This window comes from Prionailurus viverrinus, chromosome C1 (genome assembly GCF_022837055.1).
Source record: "Prionailurus viverrinus isolate Anna chromosome C1, UM_Priviv_1.0, whole genome shotgun sequence".
In the NCBI taxonomy this organism is placed as follows: domain Eukaryota; kingdom Metazoa; phylum Chordata; class Mammalia; order Carnivora; family Felidae; genus Prionailurus; species Prionailurus viverrinus.
In genome coordinates this window covers 29,462,536-29,486,531 of record NC_062568.1, presented here as the reverse complement: position 1 = coordinate 29,486,531, position 23,996 = coordinate 29,462,536, and the positions used below count along the sequence as shown (strand labels likewise).

The 23,996-nt window shown below is 40.7% G+C and overlaps 1 protein-coding gene across 7 annotated transcripts in view; it reads left to right on the top strand.

Moving 5' to 3' along the window:
- Positions 1–23,996, top strand: part of CASP10 (caspase 10) — a 95,826-nt gene that overhangs the window by 29,863 nt on the left and 41,967 nt on the right. For 3 of the 7 annotated variants that reach the window (XM_047869862.1, XM_047869863.1, XM_047869864.1), the window contains exons 6-9: positions 576–685; positions 10,346–10,454; positions 11,849–12,347; positions 15,455–16,708. In XM_047869862.1, the coding sequence (XP_047725818.1) occupies positions 576–685; positions 10,346–10,454; positions 11,849–12,347; positions 15,455–15,608 (872 nt within the window). In that variant the 3' untranslated portion in view covers positions 15,609–16,708. Of the gene's footprint in view, positions 1–575; positions 712–2,274; positions 2,295–8,923; positions 9,001–10,345; positions 10,455–11,848; positions 12,348–15,454; positions 16,709–19,997; positions 20,376–23,996 lie in introns of those variants that run through there. The other 4 variants (XR_007154627.1, XR_007154626.1, XM_047869865.1 and 1 more) reach the window with 3 other exon arrangements.

Here is a 23,996-nt window from a genome sequence, read left to right as displayed (position 1 = left end):
TTTTCCTATGAACATAATACAGACATAGCTCATTCTTAGTAATGGTTCCATAGAAATAACTTTATATACATAACATGTTTATTATTAAAAAAACCCCATATTTATTTAATTACCACTTTTGAGTGTTTTTTCTTGATTTTTTTTCTTTTCCTCCCTTCCTTTTTTTCTTCTTTATCTTTTTTACTATGGTCTTAGTTCTGCTTTTATTTTTTGAGGTAATGCCTTTGTTATCTCTTCTTGGCCATTATCTGACACATTAAGTACCATACATTCTGAAATAGTATTTAGTACAGTATATGGTAATTTTAAGGAACTAGTAACATTATAAAAAGAATAAAAACACAAACATAATAAGAAATGAAATATAATAATACAAGGAATGAAAATACAATGGTAAAGAAAAACAATTTATAAATTCACATTTTTTTCCTAGGTATATATGTAGGCCTCTTTAAGCAAATGGCACTACAAATCTACAGGTCCCTATAAAATAATATCTTGTGATGATTGGTTACCTTGGATTACTACTAGTCAGAAGATGATTTTTGTTTTACTGTCTGTGATTCTATTTCCAGCCTCCCAGGTAGTAACACCTCCTGTTGACCAGGAAACTGAGTCATTGCATCAAGGAGAGGAAGAACTATTTTCCCGTTCAGATGTTAACCAATTCTTTGGAGCCTTACAGGTAGGTTCAGTGATGTGTTGGCAAATGTTTAATGACCAGCTCTACTCTCCACCCTCAATTCCCTATCCCAAAAAGAAAGAACAAAAAAGAGAGAGAGGAGAGAGACCCTGATTTGTAGTGTTTGGGGTAAGTGTTCCCATTATGGCTGATTTCAGGTTATTGCAGAATTTCTGAAAATCTGACAAATGGCTCTCACTAGCTGGTTTGAGTTGACTCCAGTACACCACTGGATTGCTTTGAAATGGATTGTTTTATCTGTGCAATTTGATCAAGGCCAGCTTCCTGAATGTACAGCCTGTGCAGTCCCACATTGCCCATGCTTTTCTAATGCTCAGCTGTCACTGTTTTAAAATTCTTAATAATGAGAGCTCCTGGGTGGCTCAGTCATTTGAGCATCTGACTCTTGATTCCAACTCAGGTCATGATCCCAGAGTCTTGGGATAGAAGCCCCATATCGGGCTCCTTGCTGAGCATGGAGCCTGCTTGGGATTCTCTCTCTCTCTCTCTCTCTCTCTCTCTCTCTCTCTCTCCTTCTCTCTTTGCCCCTCACCTCTGCTCTCTCTTTCCATAAAATAAAAAAAAATTTTAAACAGTTCTTTATGTATGAACAAAGGGCCTCACATTTTATCTTGCATGGAGCCCTACAAATTATGTAGCCTGTCCTTTCCAGAGAACAAGAACTGGGTTCCTTTAGTGCCCAGCAATAGAAGGGTGGATAGAGGGAAAACATTGGGAAATTTGCAATCTGTTTCATTTTCTTTTTTTTTCCTTTTTTTCTCCTCCTCCTCCTCCTCCTCTTTCTCCTTCTCCCCTTCCTCCCTCCCCTCCTCCTCCTCCTTCTTCTTCTTCTTCTTCTTGGTTCTGAAACCTAGGAGCAGTGTGTTTCTTATAACATGATCATGATCCTTGGAAGACACATATGACATTCTTCCCTGGAATTAATGTTTCTTACCAGCAGACTTGGGCAGTTTTATTTTGCTAACATCTATCAGTATCAATGCAGTTATCTTGGCCTTGGAACTTTTTTTTAATTGTGATAAAAGACAACATAAAATTTACTATCTTCATCATTTTTAAGTGTACAGTTCAGTTCTGTTAAGTACATTTATATTGTTGTATAACCAATCTCCAGAACTCTTTTTATCTTGCAAAACTCAAACTCAATATCTATTAAACAGTAACTCCCCATTCCTCCCTCCCACCAGCCCCTGGCAAACACCATTCCACTTTCTATCTTTGTGAATTTGACTACTCTAGGTACCTCATATAAGTGGATTCATATAGTATTTGTTTTTTGTGACTGGCTTATTTCACTTTATATAATGTCCTCAAGGTTCAACCGTGTCAGAATTTTCTTCCTTTTTAAAGCTGAATAATATTTCATTGTGTGTATGTACCATATTTTGTTTATCCATTCATAAACAAATGCACATATGTTTGATGGACATATGGATTGCGTCCACCTTTTGGCTATTGTGAATTAATACTGCTATGAACATGGGTATACAAATATCTCTTTGAGATCATGGTTTCAGTTCTTGTATTTACCCAGAAGATCATGCTTTCAGTTCTGGGTATTTACCCAGAAGGGGAAATGCTGGATCATATGGTAATTCTGTATTTCATTTATTGAGGAACCTTCATACTGTTTTCCATGACAGCTGTATCATTTTTCATTTCCACCAATAAAGCATAAGGGTTCCAATTTTTCCACAACCTTGCTAACACTTTTTATTTTCTCATTTTTTGATAGTAGTCATCCTAATGGGTATGAGGTGGTATCTCATTGTAATTTTGATTTTCATTTCCCTAATGATTACTGATGTTGAGCATCTTTACATGTGCTTGTTAGCGATTTGTGTTATCCTTCTTGGAGAAATGTCTATTTAAGTCCTTTTGCCCATTTTTTAATTGGATTGTTTGTGGAAGTTTTATTTTTTATTCTTAAAAATTCATTCATAGCTTCTTTACTACTTTCATGGTTTCATATTTTTACAGTTACAATTTTTTATTTTTAAATTTGGAAATAATTTCAATCTTATGGAAAAGTTGACAGAATGTGAGTAATACTAAGAACACTGTGTACTATTTTACCAGATTCACTTACCTGTTGTTGACTTTTACACCATTTGTGTTAGCCTTTGCTTTCTTTCTCTGTCTTTATCTACCTACCTACCTATCTATTTACCTATATATCATCTATCTATTTAAACACACATAATTTTTTTCCAAACTTTTTGAGAGTAGCTTGCACACATCATGACTCTTTACCCCTGAATATTTACTATGTATTTCCTAAGAATAAGGATATTCTTTTAAAACTATAGTACAGTTATTGATGTCAGTAAAGTTTACTTAATACAATACTTTCACCAAATTGAAGTTCCACATTTCAATTTTTTCTGTTGATCAAATAATATCCTTTATAGCTTTTTCCCCCTCCAACACATAATTTATCTGGGATCATTATTGTATTTAGGTGTCATGTGTCTGTAGTGTCCCTTAATCTTGAACAACTTTTCTTTATGACATTGACATTTTTGAAGAATATAGTCACCCTCACTACCACCTTTTATTAAAAAAATAGAATTGTCCTCATTTTTGGTGTGCGTGGTATTGCCTGTGATTTGTTTCAAGCTTTATATATTCTGGCAGGAATATTACCTAAATGATGTACTCTTCTCAGGGCATCACACCTGGAAACAGTGGTGTCCGTCTGCTCCCTCTTTGTGATGGTAATTTTGATTGTTTGGTCAAGGTGTTGTCTGATTTCTTCACTATACAGTTAATTTTGTATAGTTACTATTTCTCCCCTGCAACTAGTAAGCAAGTGGTAGAGAGACATTTTGAGACTTTACAAATATCCCACTCTGCATCAAGGATTTCCCCTAGATTTAGTATCCATTAATGATTCTAGTGTGATTCAATTTTTATTATGTTGGTTGAAAAGCAATGATTTTCAAACTCCAGTATTTTCTCTACCTTTGTAAGTCAGCACTCAGCATTCTGCTATATGCAAGAGCCCTCTTTTCTCCTCTAAAAGTTTTTTTGCCCACTAAACTTAATCCTTCTCTGCATCTACTTTTTCAACTAATTTTGTGTGTGCTCAGATACTTCTGTGCATGTAGAAAATACACACACACACACACACGACTTTGCTCTTTGCCTCTTAGAAATTCAATAGTTTCTAAGGGGAGTGGCTCAGCCTTGGCATGTAGAGCGCTGCTATTTTGCTGACCTCAGAGGATTCTGGCTATGGCCAGATGAAGATGGGAGTAGTTGTTATGGTGCTGAGAGTATAGGAGGCTTTGGGAGGGAGCACCTCATATTACATGCCTTCTCCTAGACTTTCAGGGTCAGAAGGTGTCTTAAAAGTTACTTATGCAGGAAACCATCAGAATCCTAGAGGAGAACACAGGCAGCAACCTCTCTGGCCTTGGCTGTAGCAACTTCTTACTAGACATGTCTCCAGAGGCAAGGAAAACAGAAGCAAAAATGAACTCTTTGGCTTCATCAAGATAAAATGCTTCTGTACAGTGAAGGAAACAATCAACAAAACTGAAAGGCAACCTATGGAATGGGAGAAGATATTTGCAAAAGGCATATTGGATAAGTTCTATGAAGAACTTATCAAACTCAGCACCCCAAAAATAAATAATCCAGTTAAGAAATGAACAGAAGACGTGAACAGACATTTCTCCAAAGAAGACAAGCAAATGGCTAATGGACACAAGAAAAGATGCTCAACATCACTGATCATCAGGGAAATACAAATCAAAACCATGATGAGATACCACTTCACACCTATCAGAATGGCTAAAATGAATAACTCAGGAAACAATAGTTGTTGGCAAAGATGCAAAGAAAGGGGAACCCTCTTACACTGTTGGTGGGAATGCGAACTGGTGCAGCAATTCTGGAAAACAGTATGGAGGTTCCTCAGAAAGTTAAAAATAGAATTATCTTACAACCTAGCAATTGCACTACTAGGTATTTATCTGGAGAACACAAAAATACTGATTCAAAGGGGTACCTGCACCCCAATATTTATAGCACCACTATCAGCAATAGCCAAACTATGACAAGAACCCATATGTTCATCAACTGATGAATTGCTAAAGAAGATGTGATACACACATACCAAAAAGAATGAAATCTTGCCATTTGCAATGATGTGGATGGAGCTAGAGTATATTATGCTAAGGGAAATAAGTCAGAGAAGGAAAAATACTCTATGATTTCACTTATGTGTGGAGTTTAAGAAATAAAAAAACAGATGAACATAGGGGAGGGGAAGGAAAAATAAGATAAAAACAGAGGGGGAGGCAAACCATAAGAGACTCTTAAATACAGAGAACAAACTGAGGATTACTGGAGGGGGTGGGTAGGGGGGATGGGCTAAATGGGTGATGGGGATTAAGGAGAGCACTTGTTGTAATGAGCACTGGGGGTTAGATGTAGTGATGAATCACTAAATTCTACTCCTGAAACTAATACTACACTATATGCTAACAAACTTGAATTTAAATAAAATCTTGGAAGAAAAAATAAAAAAATAAAATAAAGTTTGAGTATTTGGGATATTAAAAAAAAGTTATCTAGGCAATCCTGGCTCTGGATAAAATGAAAGTTGGTAAATCATATCATGTTTCATTAGGACCTTAGAGGTTTTCTTACATAAAAGAGCACTACCAACCATTGCATTTAATGAGAAGAAACTGTATTTCAAGTAACACCCCTAATTATTTAAATTGATTTACATTAAAAACCAAATCAATATATTTGAATGTGGAATATGATTTCTTAATGCTTTTCTGTTATCTTAATGCTTTCTGTTATTCTGCATTTTCTCTTCATGCTCTTCTGTTGAAGAGATGTAATATCAGCTTCTTTTTAAGGCCTTATTGGACCCTTATTATTTAAAAACAGTGGAAAGAAGACTGCGCATGTCCAGGCAGTGGGTCAGTTATCCATTCGTTCATTCCTTCCTTCCTTCCTTCCTTCATTCATTCCTCTCTGACACAGAGGTTTGAGAGGGTGTCAACAGAAGATGCAGCATTTTCAGAGAGAGAGCCAGGCTGACCTTAAAGCTTATTTCTAGTCCCTGTTCTGACTGATTTTATCAGCACAAGGAAGGAGACAAATTAAGGAAACCTGGGTCCTGGGGATGCTGGGCAGAGCCTGCTGCTGTATCTGTGTTGCCCTTAATTCCAGAAAATTCACTCAACTGCTTTCAAAACCAGCTGGATAAACCCAGAAAACAGCCTGCTTGGTCCTTGGATGTCGCTGAGAGAAACTAGCATTTTGCAGGAAGGAAAATACGGCTTGCAAAAAGAAAGGCCGGAAGTGTTTTGGAGAGTGAAACTAAAGTTCTTTTTTTCATTTGTTCCATCAAAGTTGGGAAATTCTGGTATTGTGCAGCCTGGGAGTGAGGCTGTGCGGCTTTGGTCTGACTTGAAGATAAGTCCCTCTCTTGCAGCCGGAAGCTTGGTGGGCTCCAGCAGGGAGGCACCCCCAGGAACTTGGGGATGACTTGCCGGTCACCTCAAACAGGTCTGGTGCTGCGCCCCATGTGGCCAAGTGGCAGTGTTGACCCCTCCCCAGAACCCCTTTGAGACTTTCTGCTGCAGGCTGAGGGCAAGGGGTTTGGGAGTGGAGTGAATGTGGTGGAGCATGCACAAAAGATGAGGACCCTAGGCTATGTTTCAGTCTTACATTTAATAATATAAAATGTTTCTGTAGGCCCAAAGTAAAAATTGTCAAGAGATTATACTCAGAGGAGGCTCCATTGCATTCTTGCCCCTCTTCCCTTTCCTCCGTAGATTACCTTTTTTTATTAGTTTATTTTCTATTTATCCTGTTGTTACTTTTTTTTTTTTTTTTCAACGTTTTATTTTATTTTTGGGACAGAGAGAGACAGAGCATGAACGGGGGAGGGGCAGAGAGAGAGGGAGACACAGAATCGGAAACAGGCTCCAGGCTCTGAGCCATCAGCCCAGAGCCCGACGCGGGGCTCGAACTCCCGGACCGCGAGATCGTGACCTGGCTGAAGTCGGACGCTTAACCGACTGCGCCACCCAGGCGCCCCATCCTGTTGTTACTTTTGAAAAAACCCCAGCCATCTGTCCCCTTTATTATAAATGAGGTGCCCCATTAAAATACTGTTTTTCGCTTGACTTCCTTCATGTAATGGGATCTTCTGTACAGAAATTATCTTCTGCATCCTGCTCCACAGCTCTTTCGCCCACTTCCTAGTGGTGGACATTAGAGTTATTTCTGGTCTTTCGTTATTTCAAATAATGCTGCAATGAATAAATATCTTTGTGCATATGTCATATTATATTTTTGCCACTGTGTCTTTGTGAGCCTCCTCCTCTGAAAGGAGAGAGATGATTCTCTTTTTTGTCACTTGCTGCTGAACTTGCTGGGGATTAAGTGTCTGTTCTTTGCATCAAGTCCAGCTTTTTGACTCTCATCCTAACTGTGTGGATTTCCTGCATTTCATTCATTTCCTGTTTCCTCAACAGAGGGTTTCTGGGCAAGATCAGCCCATGAGGAATTATGGTAGATGTTTCTAATACACTTTATATAACTTGGATCAGTATGGCAGGAATAGAAACATATGACAGTTACCAAGCAATTTGAGATGTTTTGAGGGAGAAAGGTAACAAATTAGTGGAGAATTCATTTCTTATCTCATTTCAGGCATGGATTCTACCAGGCTTTTCTGTGGGAGAATGGAGAGAAATGGGTGGTTTGTACTCTGAAACCCTTGCACCACAGCATCTGGGGAATGCTGGCATCTGCTCTCCCTCTACCCTTCAGAATTAGATCACCCTCTGTAAGGAGGGAAGGAACACTTGGTAGGGCTGAAACCCACAGGCCAACATGACAGAGCAGAATGTTGACTCTGGGAACATCTGGTGTAGTGCGGCTCCAGATACTGCTTGTATTTTTCAGAGTGAGAGATGACAGAGGGAGGGACTTGATAATGATGTATTTAGTGCCTTGGATCTTTGCCCCAAAATCATAACCTTAGGAAAATATTACAGAATCTGCTACAGAGCTAAACGGCTTATGAACACATTTTTGGTGTAGTCTCCCTGTGATATGTAAAGTTTATCAGAGGCCATTCCTTTTTTTTTTTTTTTTTTTTTTTTTTTCTGGAAATTTAAACTTCAGAGTCCAAACGCTTCACATTCCCAGGAATCTCTGCTTTCTGCCTAAGCAGGAAAGTGCGTGATACAATGTTGATTAGAGTTACCATTACTGAGCACTTGTTATGTGCTAAGCAGGCACTGTTCTAAGAGCTTTCTAGGGCTTATCTCATTGAATCCTCCAATCCAGAGGTAGGTACTACTGTTATTCTCACTTAATGACCAGGAAGTGGAGACTCAACAGATGTAGTACTTTCCTAAATGGACACATTAGTGAAACTGGGATCTGGACCCAGGAGTCTGACTCCAGAGCTCACCCTCTGAAGACCTGGCTCTAACACAGTGTGGCTTCAGGCGCTCAGGCGATTGCTTCACTTCTCTGAAAAATAAGTGAGTTTCTTTCAGTTTTGCAATTCTCTGGTTTGGAAGTTTGAACATGGCTTTCTTGCAGTATTACCTTCTCCCAAGGTGAGGAGGAATTTATAGGTGCTGTGTACAGCTGAAGTTTGGCCCCTTTTGGCTGTGTTCTATGGTCTGGGGATGCTGGATTCACTCAGCCTGAGCTGTGCACCCAGGAGTGACCCTTAACTATAGTTAATAACTAACTCAAGCCTTAGAGACAAGGGCAGAGCTTGCTGGATTCTACTGAAAACTTGCTGGATGTGGGAGAAGAAAAGTTTCAAGTTTCATTTTCCTGTATTGCTACGTGACAACGCATCACTGGCTTCATCTGTGGTGGATTCATATTTAGAGGAACCAAGAAATTTGCAGGAACACTTCAGAGCAATGTGATCTTTAGCCGATGCCAAAGACATGACTAAATGAATTCTGGGCTGTGGTCTGATTTTTGCCCTACCCAGACTGGGTTCTCTGGGCTTTCTGTTTTTCCCCCTCCTCTTCCTGGTGTCCGTCCAGCCTGTCTATATCCAGTAACAGATAGATACTGCCTCAACCCAGCCAAGCTTTCTGCCAGAAATACTTTAGCTGATTCACATGATCTTGACTCTTAACCCATCCTCTGTAAGGAAATCTAAATGTTTGGGGAAAGATATTTGAAGAATCTGAGAACTTCTCTTTTAAGGCGACAGAGAAACCCTGGTCTCCATAGAGATGTTGGGAGCATCTGCTGAGACTTTAACTTCTGAAACCAGCACAAAGGTCTTCTCCAGCTAGGGTCCATCCCTTAATGACTTTGAGGGCTCAGAGCTGTTTGTTTCTGTCATTGTTCTTGTTTCTGTCTCTGTGATTATCCCACCTTTTTCTGAAACAATCAGAAGTGTGTTCACCTTTGCCTATGGAGGCAATGCTGTTGTCATTACAGCCACACACAGCCTTTGAATTATTTCCAGGTAGGGGAGTTTCTTTTCTATTGACTGAAGCCACTTCTTTTCTGCTTGGATCAAAGATATACCGTGTTTTTAGGAGATCACTTCAGCCACACAGAGGTCCCACTGGAGCCAACTCAGCTCACTTATAATTATATGCTGTTTACAATAACCTTCAGAAATAATTGCACGTATTTTACAATTCTCACTGTGATCTCTACAAAAGAGACTTTTCTGTTTTCGGGGGAGTCAGATCACTTCAGAATCTTACCATCTGAAAAAGAAATAAACATTTGATATCTTTATTGTCTTGTTAGATCCTTGCTTATACTTCCTTCACTTTGCTAATCCAAAAGGGAAGATGTGGGGTGCCTGGGTGGCTCAGTCAATTGAGAGTCTGACTCTTGATTTTGGCTCAGGTCACGATCCCAGGGTTGTGACATCGAGCCCTGCGTTGGGTTCTGTGCTGAGCGTGGAGCCCACTTGAGATTCCCTCTCTTTCTCTCTCTCTCTCTCTCTCTCTCTCCCTCCCTCCTTCTGCCCCTCTACCTGGCTTATGAGAGTCTCTCTCTTTCTCTCTCTTCCTCCCTCCCTCTGCCCCTCTACCTGGCTTGTGCTAGCTCTCTCTCTCTAAAAAAACACAGAAACAAAAAAGAAAACAGAAAGGAAGATGCTTTGGCATAAGCTCTTGATTTGCTGAAGTTAAATTACATATTCTGTTATTTAACACTGCTAATTGACATTCTGCAGTCAAACCAAATGAAGTCTGAATTAAAAAAATTTTTTTTTTCAACGTTTATTTATTTTTGGGACAGAGAGAGACAGAGCATGAACGGGGGAGGGGCAGAGAGAGAGGGAGACACAGAATCGGAAACAGGCTCCAGGCTCTGAGCCATCAGCCCAGAGCCTGACACGGGGCTCGAACTCACGGACCGCGAGATCGTGACCTGGCTGAAGTCGGACGCTTAACCGACTGCACCACCCAGGCGCCCCTGAAGTCTGAATTTTAATCAATACCTGGCATTTCACCTTGGACTTAATTGAGTAATTCTAGACCAGGACCATAGCCTTGAGAACTCTCAGCCTTTGGTACTGATAAATGAAGTGATTGGTTAGAAACATTAAACCCTTAAAATGAGGATTCCCTAATAAGTCATTCTATTTCTTCTTCTTTCAAGGAAGCAACTGTGTACAGAATGGATCGGAAGCACAGAGGCCACTGTGTTGTTGTCAATAACCACAGCTTTACCTCACTCTCAGATCGACCAGGGACTCATAGAGATGCTGGTAAGAAAGTCTGAATAGTCTATAAGATGCAAGTTGGGGATCTTAAAATCATTTTTTTTAAATTTTCATATTTTCTTTAATTTTTTATCTTCCATTTATTTTATTTTATTTTTTTTAGCGTTTATTTATTTTTGAGACAGAGAGAGACAGAGCATGAACGGGCGAGGGGCAGAGAGAGAGGGAGACACAGAATTGGAAGCAGGCTCCAGGCTCTGAGCCATCAGCCCAGAGCCCAATGCGGGGCTCAAACTCACAGACCGCGAGATCGTGACCTGAGCTGAAGTTGGATGCTTAACCGACTGAACCACCCAGGCGCCCCTATCTTCCATTTAAATGTAAGGATGATATGGAGCACCTGGATGACTCAGTTGGTTAAGCATCTGACTACAGCTCAGGTCATGATCTCAGGGTTTGTGGGTTGGAGTCCTGTATCTGGCTCTGTGCTGACAGCTCAGAGCCTGGAGCCTTCCTGGATTCTGTGTCTCCCTCTCTCGCTGCCACTCCCCCACTCATGCTCTGTCTCTCTCTCCCTCTGTCTCTGTCTCAAAAATAAATAAACATTAAAAAAATTTAAATGTAAGGATAATATAAATGTTCCAAGCCTCTTGTATATCCCAGGTGTCTTAGCCTACCTGGGCTGCTGTAATGAAATACTATAAACTAGATGGCTTATAAATGACACACATTTATTTCTAACAGTTCTGGAGGCTGGGAAGTCCAAGATCAAGGCTCTGACATTTTGATGCCTGGTGAAAGCCTGCTTCCTAGGTGGCAGTCTTTGTGCCGTGTCCTCACATGGCAGAAGAGCTTTCTGGAGTCTCTTTTTTTTTTTTTTTTCCTGGGGTCTCTTTATGGGCTCTCCCCTCACGACCTAATCACTTCCCAAAGGCCCCACTTCCTCATACCCTCACCTTGGGGGTTAGGATTTCAACATATGAATTTTAGGGGGACACAAACATGAAGACCATAGCACTTGGGGTATTACCAATCTGCTGAAAGAGCAAAAGGAGTCCCTGACCATGTACAGCTCTGTGGGTTGGGGGAAAGCATGGTGCATCAGCAACAAAAAAACTGGGTTTGAGCTGTGGCTCCACCACAAAGTAGTTTGTGACTGTGGGTGAGTCCTGGGCCTTGGCTTCCTCATCTGTGAAGTAGGATGAAACTGTGGCCTCTGCTGACTCTCAGGACCATTGTGATAGTGCTGTGGGTACTATAAGAAGGTAGGTAAATAATAAAATTTTATTGTTATGAAAGTAAAATAAAAACCCAAGCTTCAGGCTACTTGCTGTGCAAGTTTTATAACTATTAACATTGTTCCACCCCTTAATTTTGTTTCATTTTACTCTATCTCATTTTATTATTTCCCCTTTCTTTCCTTTTTTTTTTTTTAACAGAGTGCTTGGAGCGTGTGTTTCAGTGGCTGGGGTTCAGCGTACATATATATAATAATGTGACCAAAGGACGTCTAGATGAGGTTCTGAAGGAATATAAGAGTCATCCAGGCCATGCTGATGGAGATTGCTTTGTGTTCTGTGTTCTGACCCATGGGAAATTTGGAGCTGTCTACTCCTCAGATGAGGCCCTTGTTCCCATTCGGGAGATCATGTCTCATTTCACAGCCCAGCAGTGCCCTGGCCTGGCTCATAAACCCAAACTCTTTTTTATCCAGGCCTGTCAGGGTGAAGAGATACAACCTTCTGTATCCATTGAAGCAGATGCTGTAAATTCCGAGCATTCACCTCCTACCCCTTCCCTTCTGGCCAGTGTTCCCAGTGATGCAGATTTCCTTCTTGGCCTGGCCACTGTCCCTGGCTATGTATCCTTTCGGCATGTAGAGGAAGGCAGCTGGTATATTCAGTCTCTGTATAATAATCTGAAGAACTTGGTCCCAAGGTGAGATGTTTGAGTTGTACTATATACCTACCTGTTTGTCTATCCATCTATCTACCTACCTGTTCGTCTGTCTCTTCACATACCCACCCATGCATCTGTCTGTCTATCCATCCATCAGTCTACTCATCCATCTGTCCCATCTATCCATCCATTCATCGTCATCCATCTATCCATTCATCCAAACATCTGTCCATCCATCCAAACATTTATCCATCCAATAAACCTATGTTGAGCACTAGCATATAACAATTAAAAAAAAAAAAACAGTCCCTGCCCTCGAGTTGCTCACAGTCTAGAGAGATAGAAAAAATAGATGGGGGAAGAGCATTCCCTGTGGCAAATACACATCATACAACATAGGTGTTATGGAAACACATAGAACTAGTACCTCACCCAGATTTGAAGGATCAGGGAAAGCTTCTAGAGATGACAAATAGATGTTAGGTAAATAATTGAGATGAAAGAGATGCTGGGCGTAAGGAAACAGTATAAATAAAGGTAAGAGGGCCTTTTATTTGTTCATTTATTTATCAGTCACTCACATTTACTGAGTGCCTATGTATTGCCTTTGGCATTATACCTTTGATCTCCTGCCACTGCTCTGACAACTTTCCATTTGTATCTACCACGTGCTCCTTACCTGGTACCCTGGAAATGGGCCTTCATTGCAGTTCTGCCCTGTACCCCATTCTATGTTCTTTATAGCTCTGGGCAGCTTCAGCTATACCCTGGAGGCCGCTTGACCTCCATGAAAATGTCTCCAAAGTTGCCATCTCTGGTCCATTAATCTCTGAGTTTTTGGAGAGCAGAGTTATTTCATTCAACTTTATGTCCTTGACACACTTGACACAGTACCTGATGATATATTGTTGAGCTTGATAAATATTTGCTGGAACAATGAATGACTGAGTGAATCTCATTCTTAGGGTCGGTCCAATACATTTCTTGCAGCCTACCAGACATCCCACCTCCTTGTTGCCCTGGGAGCTCATATTCAGTATGCATAGTCCTCAATTCATCTTCCAGCCCTCTCTATCTGCCTTCTTCTCCTGAATTCACACTTTAAGGAATGGTCAAAGTGTTCTGGGATTTCGGAACTAGGAATTCAGGATTGGAACCTCGAGTCAACCTTAGCTTTTCCATCTTCTTCATTAATCCCTCCATCCCCACCATAGCCATCAAAAACCAATGTCCTATGACTTTGAGGACAAGGCAGATTTATCAAGGACTTACTGTGTGCGTACTGTCCTGGGTACCGAGCTAGGGGCTAGGGGTAAGTTATGAATAAGGGAGACAGAATGTCTTCTCCATGGAGCTTATAGACCAGTGAGTAAGTAAAGGTAAGAAGGTAAATATTTAAATTAATAAGATAATTTCAGGAAGTGATACCTGCTGTGAAGAAAGCAAACAAGATATTGTAGAGAATGGGGCAGGGAGCTACCTGAGAAGGCTTCTTCGTAGAGGTGATATTTCAAGTGAGACTGAGTGGTGATGCGTCAGCCACAGGAAGATCCAGAGGCAGAGAGAACAGCTGGTGTGAGACAGGATGTAAGAACTAAGAACCAGGCAAGGCCTGCTGTCCCTTGAACATAGCAATGATGATGAGGATAAGTAGTAGCAATATTAATAATAATAAAAATGATGGTCAGTGGAATATTATAGCCAGTTTTCTATGTGCTTTACATAAATTTACTTCATTTATTTCTCATGGCAGTCCCTAAAATGGGTATTCTTATGGTCCTTATTTTACAGCTGAGAAAACAGAGGCATATTTAGTGTGAAATAAGTGACTGTGCCTAAGACCACACGGGTCCACGAGTGATGGAACTATGCTTCAAACCTGAGTTCTATTTCCAGAGCCTTGCTTTTTTTTTTTTTTTTTTTTTCCAGTGGTATGAATTGCCCATCCCTGGAACATTTTGGTAAATGTTAAATGTCCTACAAGCCCAGGCTCACAAGCTACCTCCTGTATGGAATCCAGGAAGTGCTCTTTTTCCTCTGAACTTGCAGTGGAACTTTGCCCACTTTTCATATAGTATTGATCACATTCTGCCTTATAGTATGCATTTTGTGTATATACCATATTTGGTACATGCTTCATGTCTGCATTTGAAGTGCCTAGAAATTTGTGTCATGTTTATCTTTGTATCCTCCTCAAACCAAGAATAGAGAGGGCATTAGTAATAGTAGGGTCCCTTGGGGCACCTGGGTGGCTCAATCGGTTAAGCGTCCAACTCTTGACTTCAGCTCAGGTCATGATATCATGGTTTGTGGGTTTGGGCCCTGTGTCAGGCTTTCTGTGCTGACAGGGCGGAGCCTGCTTGGGATTCTCTCTTTCTGTTCCTCCCTAACTTGTGCACATGTGCACTCTTTCTCAAAATAAACTTAAAAAAAATAGTAGAGTCCTTCTCTATCTTTATCACCTACCTATCTATTCTATCATCTATCTATCTATCTATCTATCATCTGTCTGTCTGTGTGTCTGTCTATATCCACCAGCTTGGAGGAGAAACATGGAAAAATAATTATGTGCAACCTTCCTTTGTGGACCAATGACCTTAAAATGTAAGTTGTGGAGCAGCCGTCTGGCTCAGTCAGAAAAGCGTGACACTCTTAATCTCAGGGTCAGGTTCAAGCCCCATGTTGGGTGTAGATTGCTTAAAAGAAAAAAGAGGGCCACCTGGCTGGCTCAATCGGTTAAGCATCCGACTCTTGGTTTTGGCTCAGGTCATGATCTCAAGGTTTGTGGGTATGAGCCCTACACCAGGCTCCACATTCTCAGCACAGGGCCTGCTTGGGATTGTGTCTCTCAATTTCTTTCCCGCCACACCCTCCCCAAGATAAATAATAAACTAAAAAAAATTAAAATGCAAGATGTGTCTATTATAGTGTTCTTAAACATTAAATGTAATATTGAAAACTTTTGTATAATTTAGCATTTCTTTTTTTAATTTCAAAATAAGAATTTCTTTATATTTGACAGGATTCCAGTTAGAATTTTGCCCTGTTAGACTAGGAAGAAGCCACATGTTTTAGGGTTTCTTTGTATGACCTGGTATGTGATTTCTGTCTCCTGATTGAAAATATTTTTTCTTATCTGCCTGCAGACATGAAGATATCTTATCCATCCTCACTGCTGTCAACAATGATGTGAGTCAACAAGCAAACAAAGAAGGAACAAAGAGACAGATGCCCCAACCTGCTTATACACTACGGAAAAAACTAGTATTCCCTGTGCCACAGGAAAAACTTTTATTGTAGTAGAGAGTTCTCAATGACTCTTTGACTTGAAAGGAAACTTTGGTCATCTCTTCCAATCTCCCACCCACCATAGGAATCATTGATAGATGGTGAGCCTGTCATTCTAATAGGAAATGCCCTATTTTCTGATTCAACAAATTCTTTAAAAATTTTTTTTTTAATTTTTGACAAGTCTAATTGTTAGAACACTTTCTTTATTGAAGCCTTTGGTTGTAGTCTTGGCATTAGTTTTGTGCCCTGAGAAAAAGCAATTGGCCTTGGTTTGTGTATCTGTGAGGTAAAAGGTAGTACCAGATACATTTTAAGATTCCTTTGAGCTCTAAAGAACCACTATTCTTAACCTCAACTGAGCTTTGATTTCCTCTCTGTATGACCACCCCTTGTGAACATTCTGTGTCCCTTTTGCATAGCCTTGTTTTGGACATTGGATAATGATGAGATCACACATGGTTCATTGACCCTTTCTCTGCTCTCCACTTCCTAAGGCTTCTCATCTACACATCTGCTGGGGTGAAATTTTTGTCTATATGATGCCCATTTCCAGCTTTAGTATAACGAAGGTGTTCCCACAGGAACTCTTTATCTTGGGTTGGGAACAGGTTTGGCTCTAGGAAGATGATAGTTCAGTATGAAGAGAGACAACTCAGCCACTCTGGGATCAGAGACTTTACAGGCTGAGGTTAAATTCTGTGTCGATCAGAACTTTTCAGGTGCTGATGACAGAACACCCACATCACACCAACCAAAGCAAAGAAAGGAATTTATTGCCTCATTCATCTGAAAACACACAATTGGGTAGTGCTGGCTTCAGGTGAAGCTTGAATCAGGACTCAGTCTGCATTATAGCATCTCTCTCTTGGCCAGAGGTTCTTTTGGTGGCTGCACTGTGCTGACTAAAGCCAACAGCCCCTGCCTTGTCTCCAACATGCTCTGTTTCTCTGGCCCAAAGAATTGAGGAGAGAGACAGCCTTAGGGATGAAGCTATTCACAGAAGTTGTTGTCCTCTCCTTAGAGAGTTGTCTGGCTGTGCCTTGGTGGGGAGTGTGGTTCTGTATGGAAGCCTTGCTACTTTTTACATTAAGGTTTTGAATATCTTTATGTATGTGAACTTTTTTTTTCAATTTCAAGAGGAATTTTTCTTTTTTATTTTCTAAGGGAGGGAGATTGAAAGTCCTGTACCTAAGGCCTTTATTTATTGATGAAGAGGTTGAGGCCCAAGGAGGCAGAGTGATTTGCTATAGTCCCCCAGCCAGTTATTGTTTACAGGGTTTTATTTCCCACTTGAGTGAACTGGAATGTCATGGGACATAACAGGGCTTTTTAGGAACATTTCCTTGGATATGTAGACATCCATGAAAGATATCCAGGAATGAAGAAGAATAACTCTCAGTGATGCCTGATTTTGTAATTATTAACATGTAAGTCAAATGATCTTCCAGAACCTTTGTATATACAAGTCAAAGCGAACAGCTGGTGATTACAGTCCTTCCCCAGTTGAATATACACAGCTTTTGGCCACTTCATAGTCCTTCTCTGCAAGTGAAAGATGGTGTGGTACAAAGCAAAGAGCAAAGAATCTGGAGATAGAAGCCTTTGGTTTCTGTTTTGCCTTGTGACTTTCTGGCTCTGAGACACTAAGTCAAGCTAGTTTTTTGAGCCTTATCTATAAAGTAGAGAAAAATTACCTATTTAAGATAAGGATAGGTTAATATATAAATCCATTTAAATCTAGTTGTTGTGAGTTATATACAAGACCTTTACGTGGCAGATACCTCTGGCAGTCACCTAACGGAAATAGAGTTTGAGTTCCTTTGTGTCTAATTCCAGCTGAATTTCAGCCACAAATCAATACTAATACCCATCGATGTCTTCTTAGGGAAATGTTGGTTTTCCCCGGAATGATTCACAATGTCCCCGGCAGCAGCAGGCTAGCTCTTGGTTCTGAATCCAGCTGGACAAAACGCTGCTAATGAACTCTCCTTCCTCAGCAACATTTCGGGTTTTATGTATAAGTCCCGGTCCTGTGGTCTATTTTGTATTTTTGTTTTGCTGGAACTTAGTGGTTGTGCAAGGTTAAGTTCTAGGATCAGGAAACTTTCCCATGAATTTTCTTTTCAGAGTTCTCCAGCAGGCACTTTAGGGGTCACTAGACATTTATGACTGTAAGTCACACGCCTATGCAGACAGTAGGAGTACAATCATCCTTCAGTCATTTCTCCTAAATGGAGCATCTACACACTTTTCCCTCGTCTTGTGTGTGTATGTGTGTGTGTGTGTGTGTGTGTGTGTGTGCGCGCGCCCACGTGTGTGATAATTTAGAGTGGAGCACAGCAAGTGATTTGGTCACAGCTATTCAGCAGAGACTACCGCCATTGTCTGTGCAGACATTTATGAAAGAAATGTGCAGACCCAGTGAGGTCTCTGTATATTTTGCCTAGTTTTGCTCAACCTACAAGAGCTGTAGTTAGATTTTTTCTTTGTTTTCTTTTTTTTTCTCAAAAGTTGGGCTTATACCAAACAAAATGAAGGACATGGAAAATTTTAATAGAATATTATACAAATGTTAGTTATTTAATAATGATACTCTTGGTGTTGATTATTATTAGAGATACTAGTCACCACAGCATCCTAGTGGCCTCCGCTACAAGGTTTCACCATGGCAGTGGGCAGTTGTGATATCACCAGGGTTTCCCTTAGCCAGTGCTCAGGTAATTCAAACATACAAGCAGCTGGTACAATATGGTTACTGACCAATCAAAACACATTGACCAGTATGTATAACACTATGGTGAATGCTGCTGAATAGCAGCCCTTTATCAATCAATGATCAAGTCTCCACTGAGGTAGACCAAATTAGAAGTTTACTTCATTTTGTAGATAACTTTTGTGCCATATTTGATTCACAAAATCTTCTAGGTCAGATACTTTATGAGTGATTTAGTGAAGTTGTTCTCAGCCTTGGAATTCTTGGGTCCTTAGATGTTTGTGGAGTTATTCTCAGGGTCTATGAGTTCTCCACCTTCACTTTGAAATGTTGTAATTCCTTTTTGGTGATAATCTTAAAAATTAATAGGGATGCATCCTGGCTCTTCTGCATAATCATATTTGAGCAACTTTTGTGCTCACATCCTGGTGCCCATAGAAAGTGATGAACTTTGCATTGAGCTTTTTTTTTTTTTTTTATTTTTTTTTTCAACGTTTATTTATTTTTGGGACAGAGAGAGACAGAGCATGAATGAGGGAGGGGCAGAGAGAGAGGGAGACACAGAATCGGAAACAGGCTCCAGGCTCTGAGCCATCAGCCCAGAGCCTGACGCGGGGCTCGAACTCATGGACCGCGAGATCGTGACCTGGCTGAAGTCGGACGCTTAACCGACTGCGCCACCCAGGCGCCCCTGCATTGAGCTTTTTAATGTAGCATGGATTGGGGTCCATGGCCAGAGGTCCTCAGATTTACTGTCAGGCACCAGTGGTTAATCTATTTGAAACCTGCTCCAGTTCATCCTCTTAAGCCATGATAGACTCCTACACCATCATCCCTCAACCACTGCTTAACTCTCAACAGAGAGAACTCACACTACATACAAAGCCATGGACTGGGGAGCTTGGAAGGACCCTAGAGAACCCATGGTCCAGCCTTCAGGGTGTAAAAAGGCTTACTAAAGTCTTACAGCTGTTAGTGGAACATTTGCAATCCTGTGTGTTTCCTGATTTGCAATCTTGCCGCCTGGTTTTACTTTTGGACAGCTTTAATTGTTCTTTTCCCTGTGGTGACTTGAACCTACCTGCTTAGAACATACTTAAATCCATTGCCTCTCATTCTAAACTCTGGAGCCATACCAAAGACATGTAACTCTCTTCTGGTTAAGTACATGTTTCATGTGACAAGTTATTTAGCTTTCTTTCTGGTAGGATCTGGCTCTCCTCAGAAGTCTGCAGGGGCACCTGGGTGACTCAGTCGGTTGAGCGTCTGACTCTTGATTTCAACTCAGGTCATGATCCCAGGGTTGTGGAATCCAGCCCCTCATTGGGCTCTGCACTGAGCGTGGAGCCTACATGAGATTCTCTCTGTCTCTGTCTCTGTCTCTCTCTCTCTGCCCCTTTCCCCTGCTCACTTTAAAATTAAAAAGGGAAAAAAAAAGTCTGCAGTTTGCTTTTAAGGATGTGAATATCACATTTGTATCTTTGAACAGTAGCTGAATTCCTAAAAATGGAAGGCTTTTAAAAAAGTACTAGGGGAAATTCTTTGTTTAAAGAAAGACTGATTTGCTAATACAAAGAAGCATTTTATAACATAACTTTAGCATATATGAATTTTTAAAAGAGGATTTTTCTATTAAAATTTTTAAATTGTATTAATTTTTACTTTTTAAATCTATTTTTGAATAGGTATTATCTTTACATTGTTCAACGATAAGAAAATACAAAGAGGTATTCAAGATAAGTGTTGCCTGCATTTCTGTCCACTAAATGCCCAGTCCTCCCACCTTTGCATCCCAGAGATAATTTCAGGATTTCTTAATGCAAATGCAAATATAGCAAGTACAAATATATATGTATTTTAAAGTAGGCTTTTTTGGAAACAGAGTACATACACTGTGAAACTCGTATCTGTCATTTGGTCTCATTTTAAATGATTCTGTTAGATGCTTGGAAGTACTGGTACAACTCTAGAACGGGAATAACTTTATGAGCTTTGTGGACTGGGTACTTGTACATAGTAGTAATTGACTCACCAATAAAATAAAGGGATTTTTTTCCTTTTTATCTTTGAGTAATATCTTTGATTTTACCTGATAACTTTTGTTTCTGCTTATATAGTAATATATGCACATTGTGGAATATTTGGGAAATAGAATAACACACAAAGAAAAAGAGTTAATTCAGTTATAATTCCATTTTGGCATTCACTTTCCCATTTTTTCACTCTGCATTTGCCCCTGAGCTTCCCAACCACCTTTAAATCAGCTTAACCACCATAGCCTCCTAGTCATGCATCCAGTAAACTCTGTCTTTGCCAATATTTCCACCCAAGTTTCAATTGCAAACATTTCTCTCTATGATAGCCACCTCCTACCATTCCATCTCATTTTCTGCCAACAGTCTGCAGTGCCACTGGGGCCTCTGGTTAGTCCATTGACCCTATCTGTCATCTTTCCAAAGCCAACACCACCCTTTACTTCTTCCCTCCTTCTTTACCTAGCTGGAGTCCACATGTCATCATTGAACTCACTCTCTTGCACCCACCCTCGATACCCTTGCCTTTCCCTTGGTCCTAATCATAGGGCAGAGTCTAAACTGTGGTTAATCACACATGCCTGCTTACCGCAGGTTTGTACTAGAATTCCTGGTTGTGGTGGTTTGGCTCAGTCGGTTAAGCATCTTGGTTTCAGCTCCAATCATAATCTCAGTTTGTGGGCTTGAGCCCTGCATCAAGCTCTGTGCTAGCAGTGTGGAGTCTGCTTGGGATTTCTCCCTTTCTCTCTGCCCCTCTCCTCTCTCTCTGTCTCTCTCATATTAAATATATAAAAGCTTAATACACACACACACACACACACACACACACAATGTTGCAGACTTGTCTCATTCAAAACCAATGACCACAAACCTCAAACAGGCTTTTAGTGATTCTCAGGAATCCTGTAACGTTTCCCTGGTTATGTCACCCTTTGCTTTCTCAGCCAGTGTTACATCTTTTGTCTTTTCAGACCTCTATCATCCTCCATTCTCCTCACTTTCATTTGATAGTCTCACATCACTAAGGGAAGTAATCAGAAAAGATTTCCACCATCCACCACCGAGTCTCCTGATCCACCTGCACCCTAACCCTATTGGCTGCTTTCTCTCTTGTCAACAATGGGTGCACCTTCCTGTCTGTGCTTCTCCCAAGAGTCAGTGCCTCCTCTTGGGCAGGGATTAGCTCATCCTGCTCACTCAAGGACACCACTCCCATAGCCCTTCCTCCCTCTCCTGCTTGATTAACTGTCCCCTCTCTCCCAGATCATTCCCCCGAGCACAAAAACATGCTGTAATTTCTCTTCCTTCCAAAACAGAACTGAAACACCTAAAGGTGGATCTTCTGTCACGTGCTCAGAATCAGACCCTGAGTGTATGCAAGTGATTTGTTCAGGAATTGCTCTCCAGAGAATCCTGCTGGGGGTGGGAGGTGGGACAGAGAAAGGGAGAAGGCAGGCCAGGCCACACATTTTATCTCAGCGTGGCCAGGACGGAGCACTTTAAAGTGAAAATTATGCCTCAGAGTTCCCCACCCAACGGGAAGCAAGAGAGCTGTTTTTGCATCCTCCCTTAACCCTTAGTGCCTCCATCCTCTGCTAAGAGCTGCCCCAGGTGGGAGAACTTAAACATCCAGGCACTTCCTGTGGTCTGAGGGCATAGTCTCCTCACATAAGGTGTGAGTCTTTAGAAGCAAAAACCCTTACAATCTGGCAAGCCAGCTAAACTGGCTGGAAGGTGGGGATGGGGGGTGGTGGTAGGCAGAGGGGGATTAAAATGGACCAGAAAAGACCTACCTTCACCCCTCTCCCATCCTAAGCCTGATCCAACATTTGCAGGGCCCAGGCAACAGTAAATCTAAGACCCGTAACCCATACATAGAAATGTAAATACCGACAAACTGTTCTATTTTCCTGTTGCTGAGGATTTATCATTTTTATGGTGTGCAGGGTGTCTGCCTCTGGCACAGCCTGTGCCTTTCTCTCCCCATTCCTAGCTCCTTCTAGCTTACCTGAAGCCCTAATGTATGCCAAACAACATGAAAAATGTCACACACAGTCGGATCAGTGTACCTTTAAGCTCAGGGTTTTGTGAAAGAATTTTCTGTGATCTCAAGCTAAAAGGTTGGAGCTGTATCTTAGATAACCCACTTTTTAATTTACTACCTCCCTGTAAATCTATTATTTGTAAATTTGTCTAAGCAGAAACTCCCTTTCTCCTCTTAACAATTTAAAATAAACATCAAAAACAACATTGAAAGGGGCGCCTGGTGGCTCGGTCGGTTAAGCGTCCAACTTCAGCTCAGGTCATGATCTCACAGTCCATGAGTTCGAGCCCCATGTCGGGCTCTGTGCTGGCAGCTCAGAGCCTGGAGCCTGCTTCGGATTCTGTGTCTCCCTCTCTCTCTGCCCCTCCCTTGCTCATGCTCTGTCTCTCTCTGTCTCAAAAATAAATAAAAACATTAAAAAAAAACAATATTGGAAAACTAAAATATTAGCCACAAACTGGGAAATGTTATGTGCTACATATACAACTGATGAGGGATATATAAATATATATAAATGTATATAAAATATATATTCTACAATTCTATAAAATAATTAAACAGTCCAGTTAGATGGGCAAAATATATGAAATGAAAAAGGAAAAGAAAAAAAACCCTATCTGTAGCAAGTATGGGTGAGGATATGGAGCAAAGGGAATTCTATTAACACTGCTTAGAGAAATGTAAATTGACACAATCACTTTAGAGAACACTTTGACAATATCTGTAAACGTTGAATATGTCCATACACCGTGAGCGAGCATTTCCATTTCTGGGTCTATGCCCCAAAAGAAATCTTGCACATGCACCAGGAGACGTGGAGGAGAACTTTCAGAGCATTATTGCTTGTAAAAAGGGGGAAAAAAAAGGGCAGAAACAAATATGGCAATTTCGATTGGTTCAGTCATATATACTACAACACCATGCTTTCCGGAACAGGGTAATGGTGAATGGGAACATTGTGAATATACTAAATGCCACAGAACTATTCACTTTATTTTTTATTTTTTTTCTTGTTTCTCGTTTTTATTTTTTTAAATATAACTTATTGTCAAATTGGCTAACACTTTAAATTGTTAAGATGGTAAATGAAATTAAAAGTCTATTAAAAAAGAAAGAAATGTTGAGCAAATAAGTGAATATATGCAATATGGTATAATTTATGCAATGTTAAAAACCCAAGGTGCCTCTGGATGGCTCAGTCGGTTGAGTTTCTGACTCTTGATTTTAACTCAGGTCTTGATCCCAGGGTCATGGGATCAAGCCTTGTGTTGGGCTCTGCACTGACCATGGAGCCTACTTGGGATTCTCTCTCCCTCTGCCTCTGCCCCTCCCTTACTTATGGATTCTCTCTCTCTCTCACGCTCTCTGTCTCAAGAAAACAAAAACAAAAAACAAACACCACCCACATAACACTTCTGTATGTTGCTTGTGCACTCATTTCTGTGTTGTACAAATATAACAATCTACATGGGGTGATCAACAAATTTTAGAATGGAGGTTACCTGGGGTGGGGCTGGGATTTGGAGAAAGAGGGAGGAATGATGCAGGGGTTCATTCTGCCATCCAGTTGGATGCTGGATCTGTGGGTATTCTCTTTTTTCTAAAAT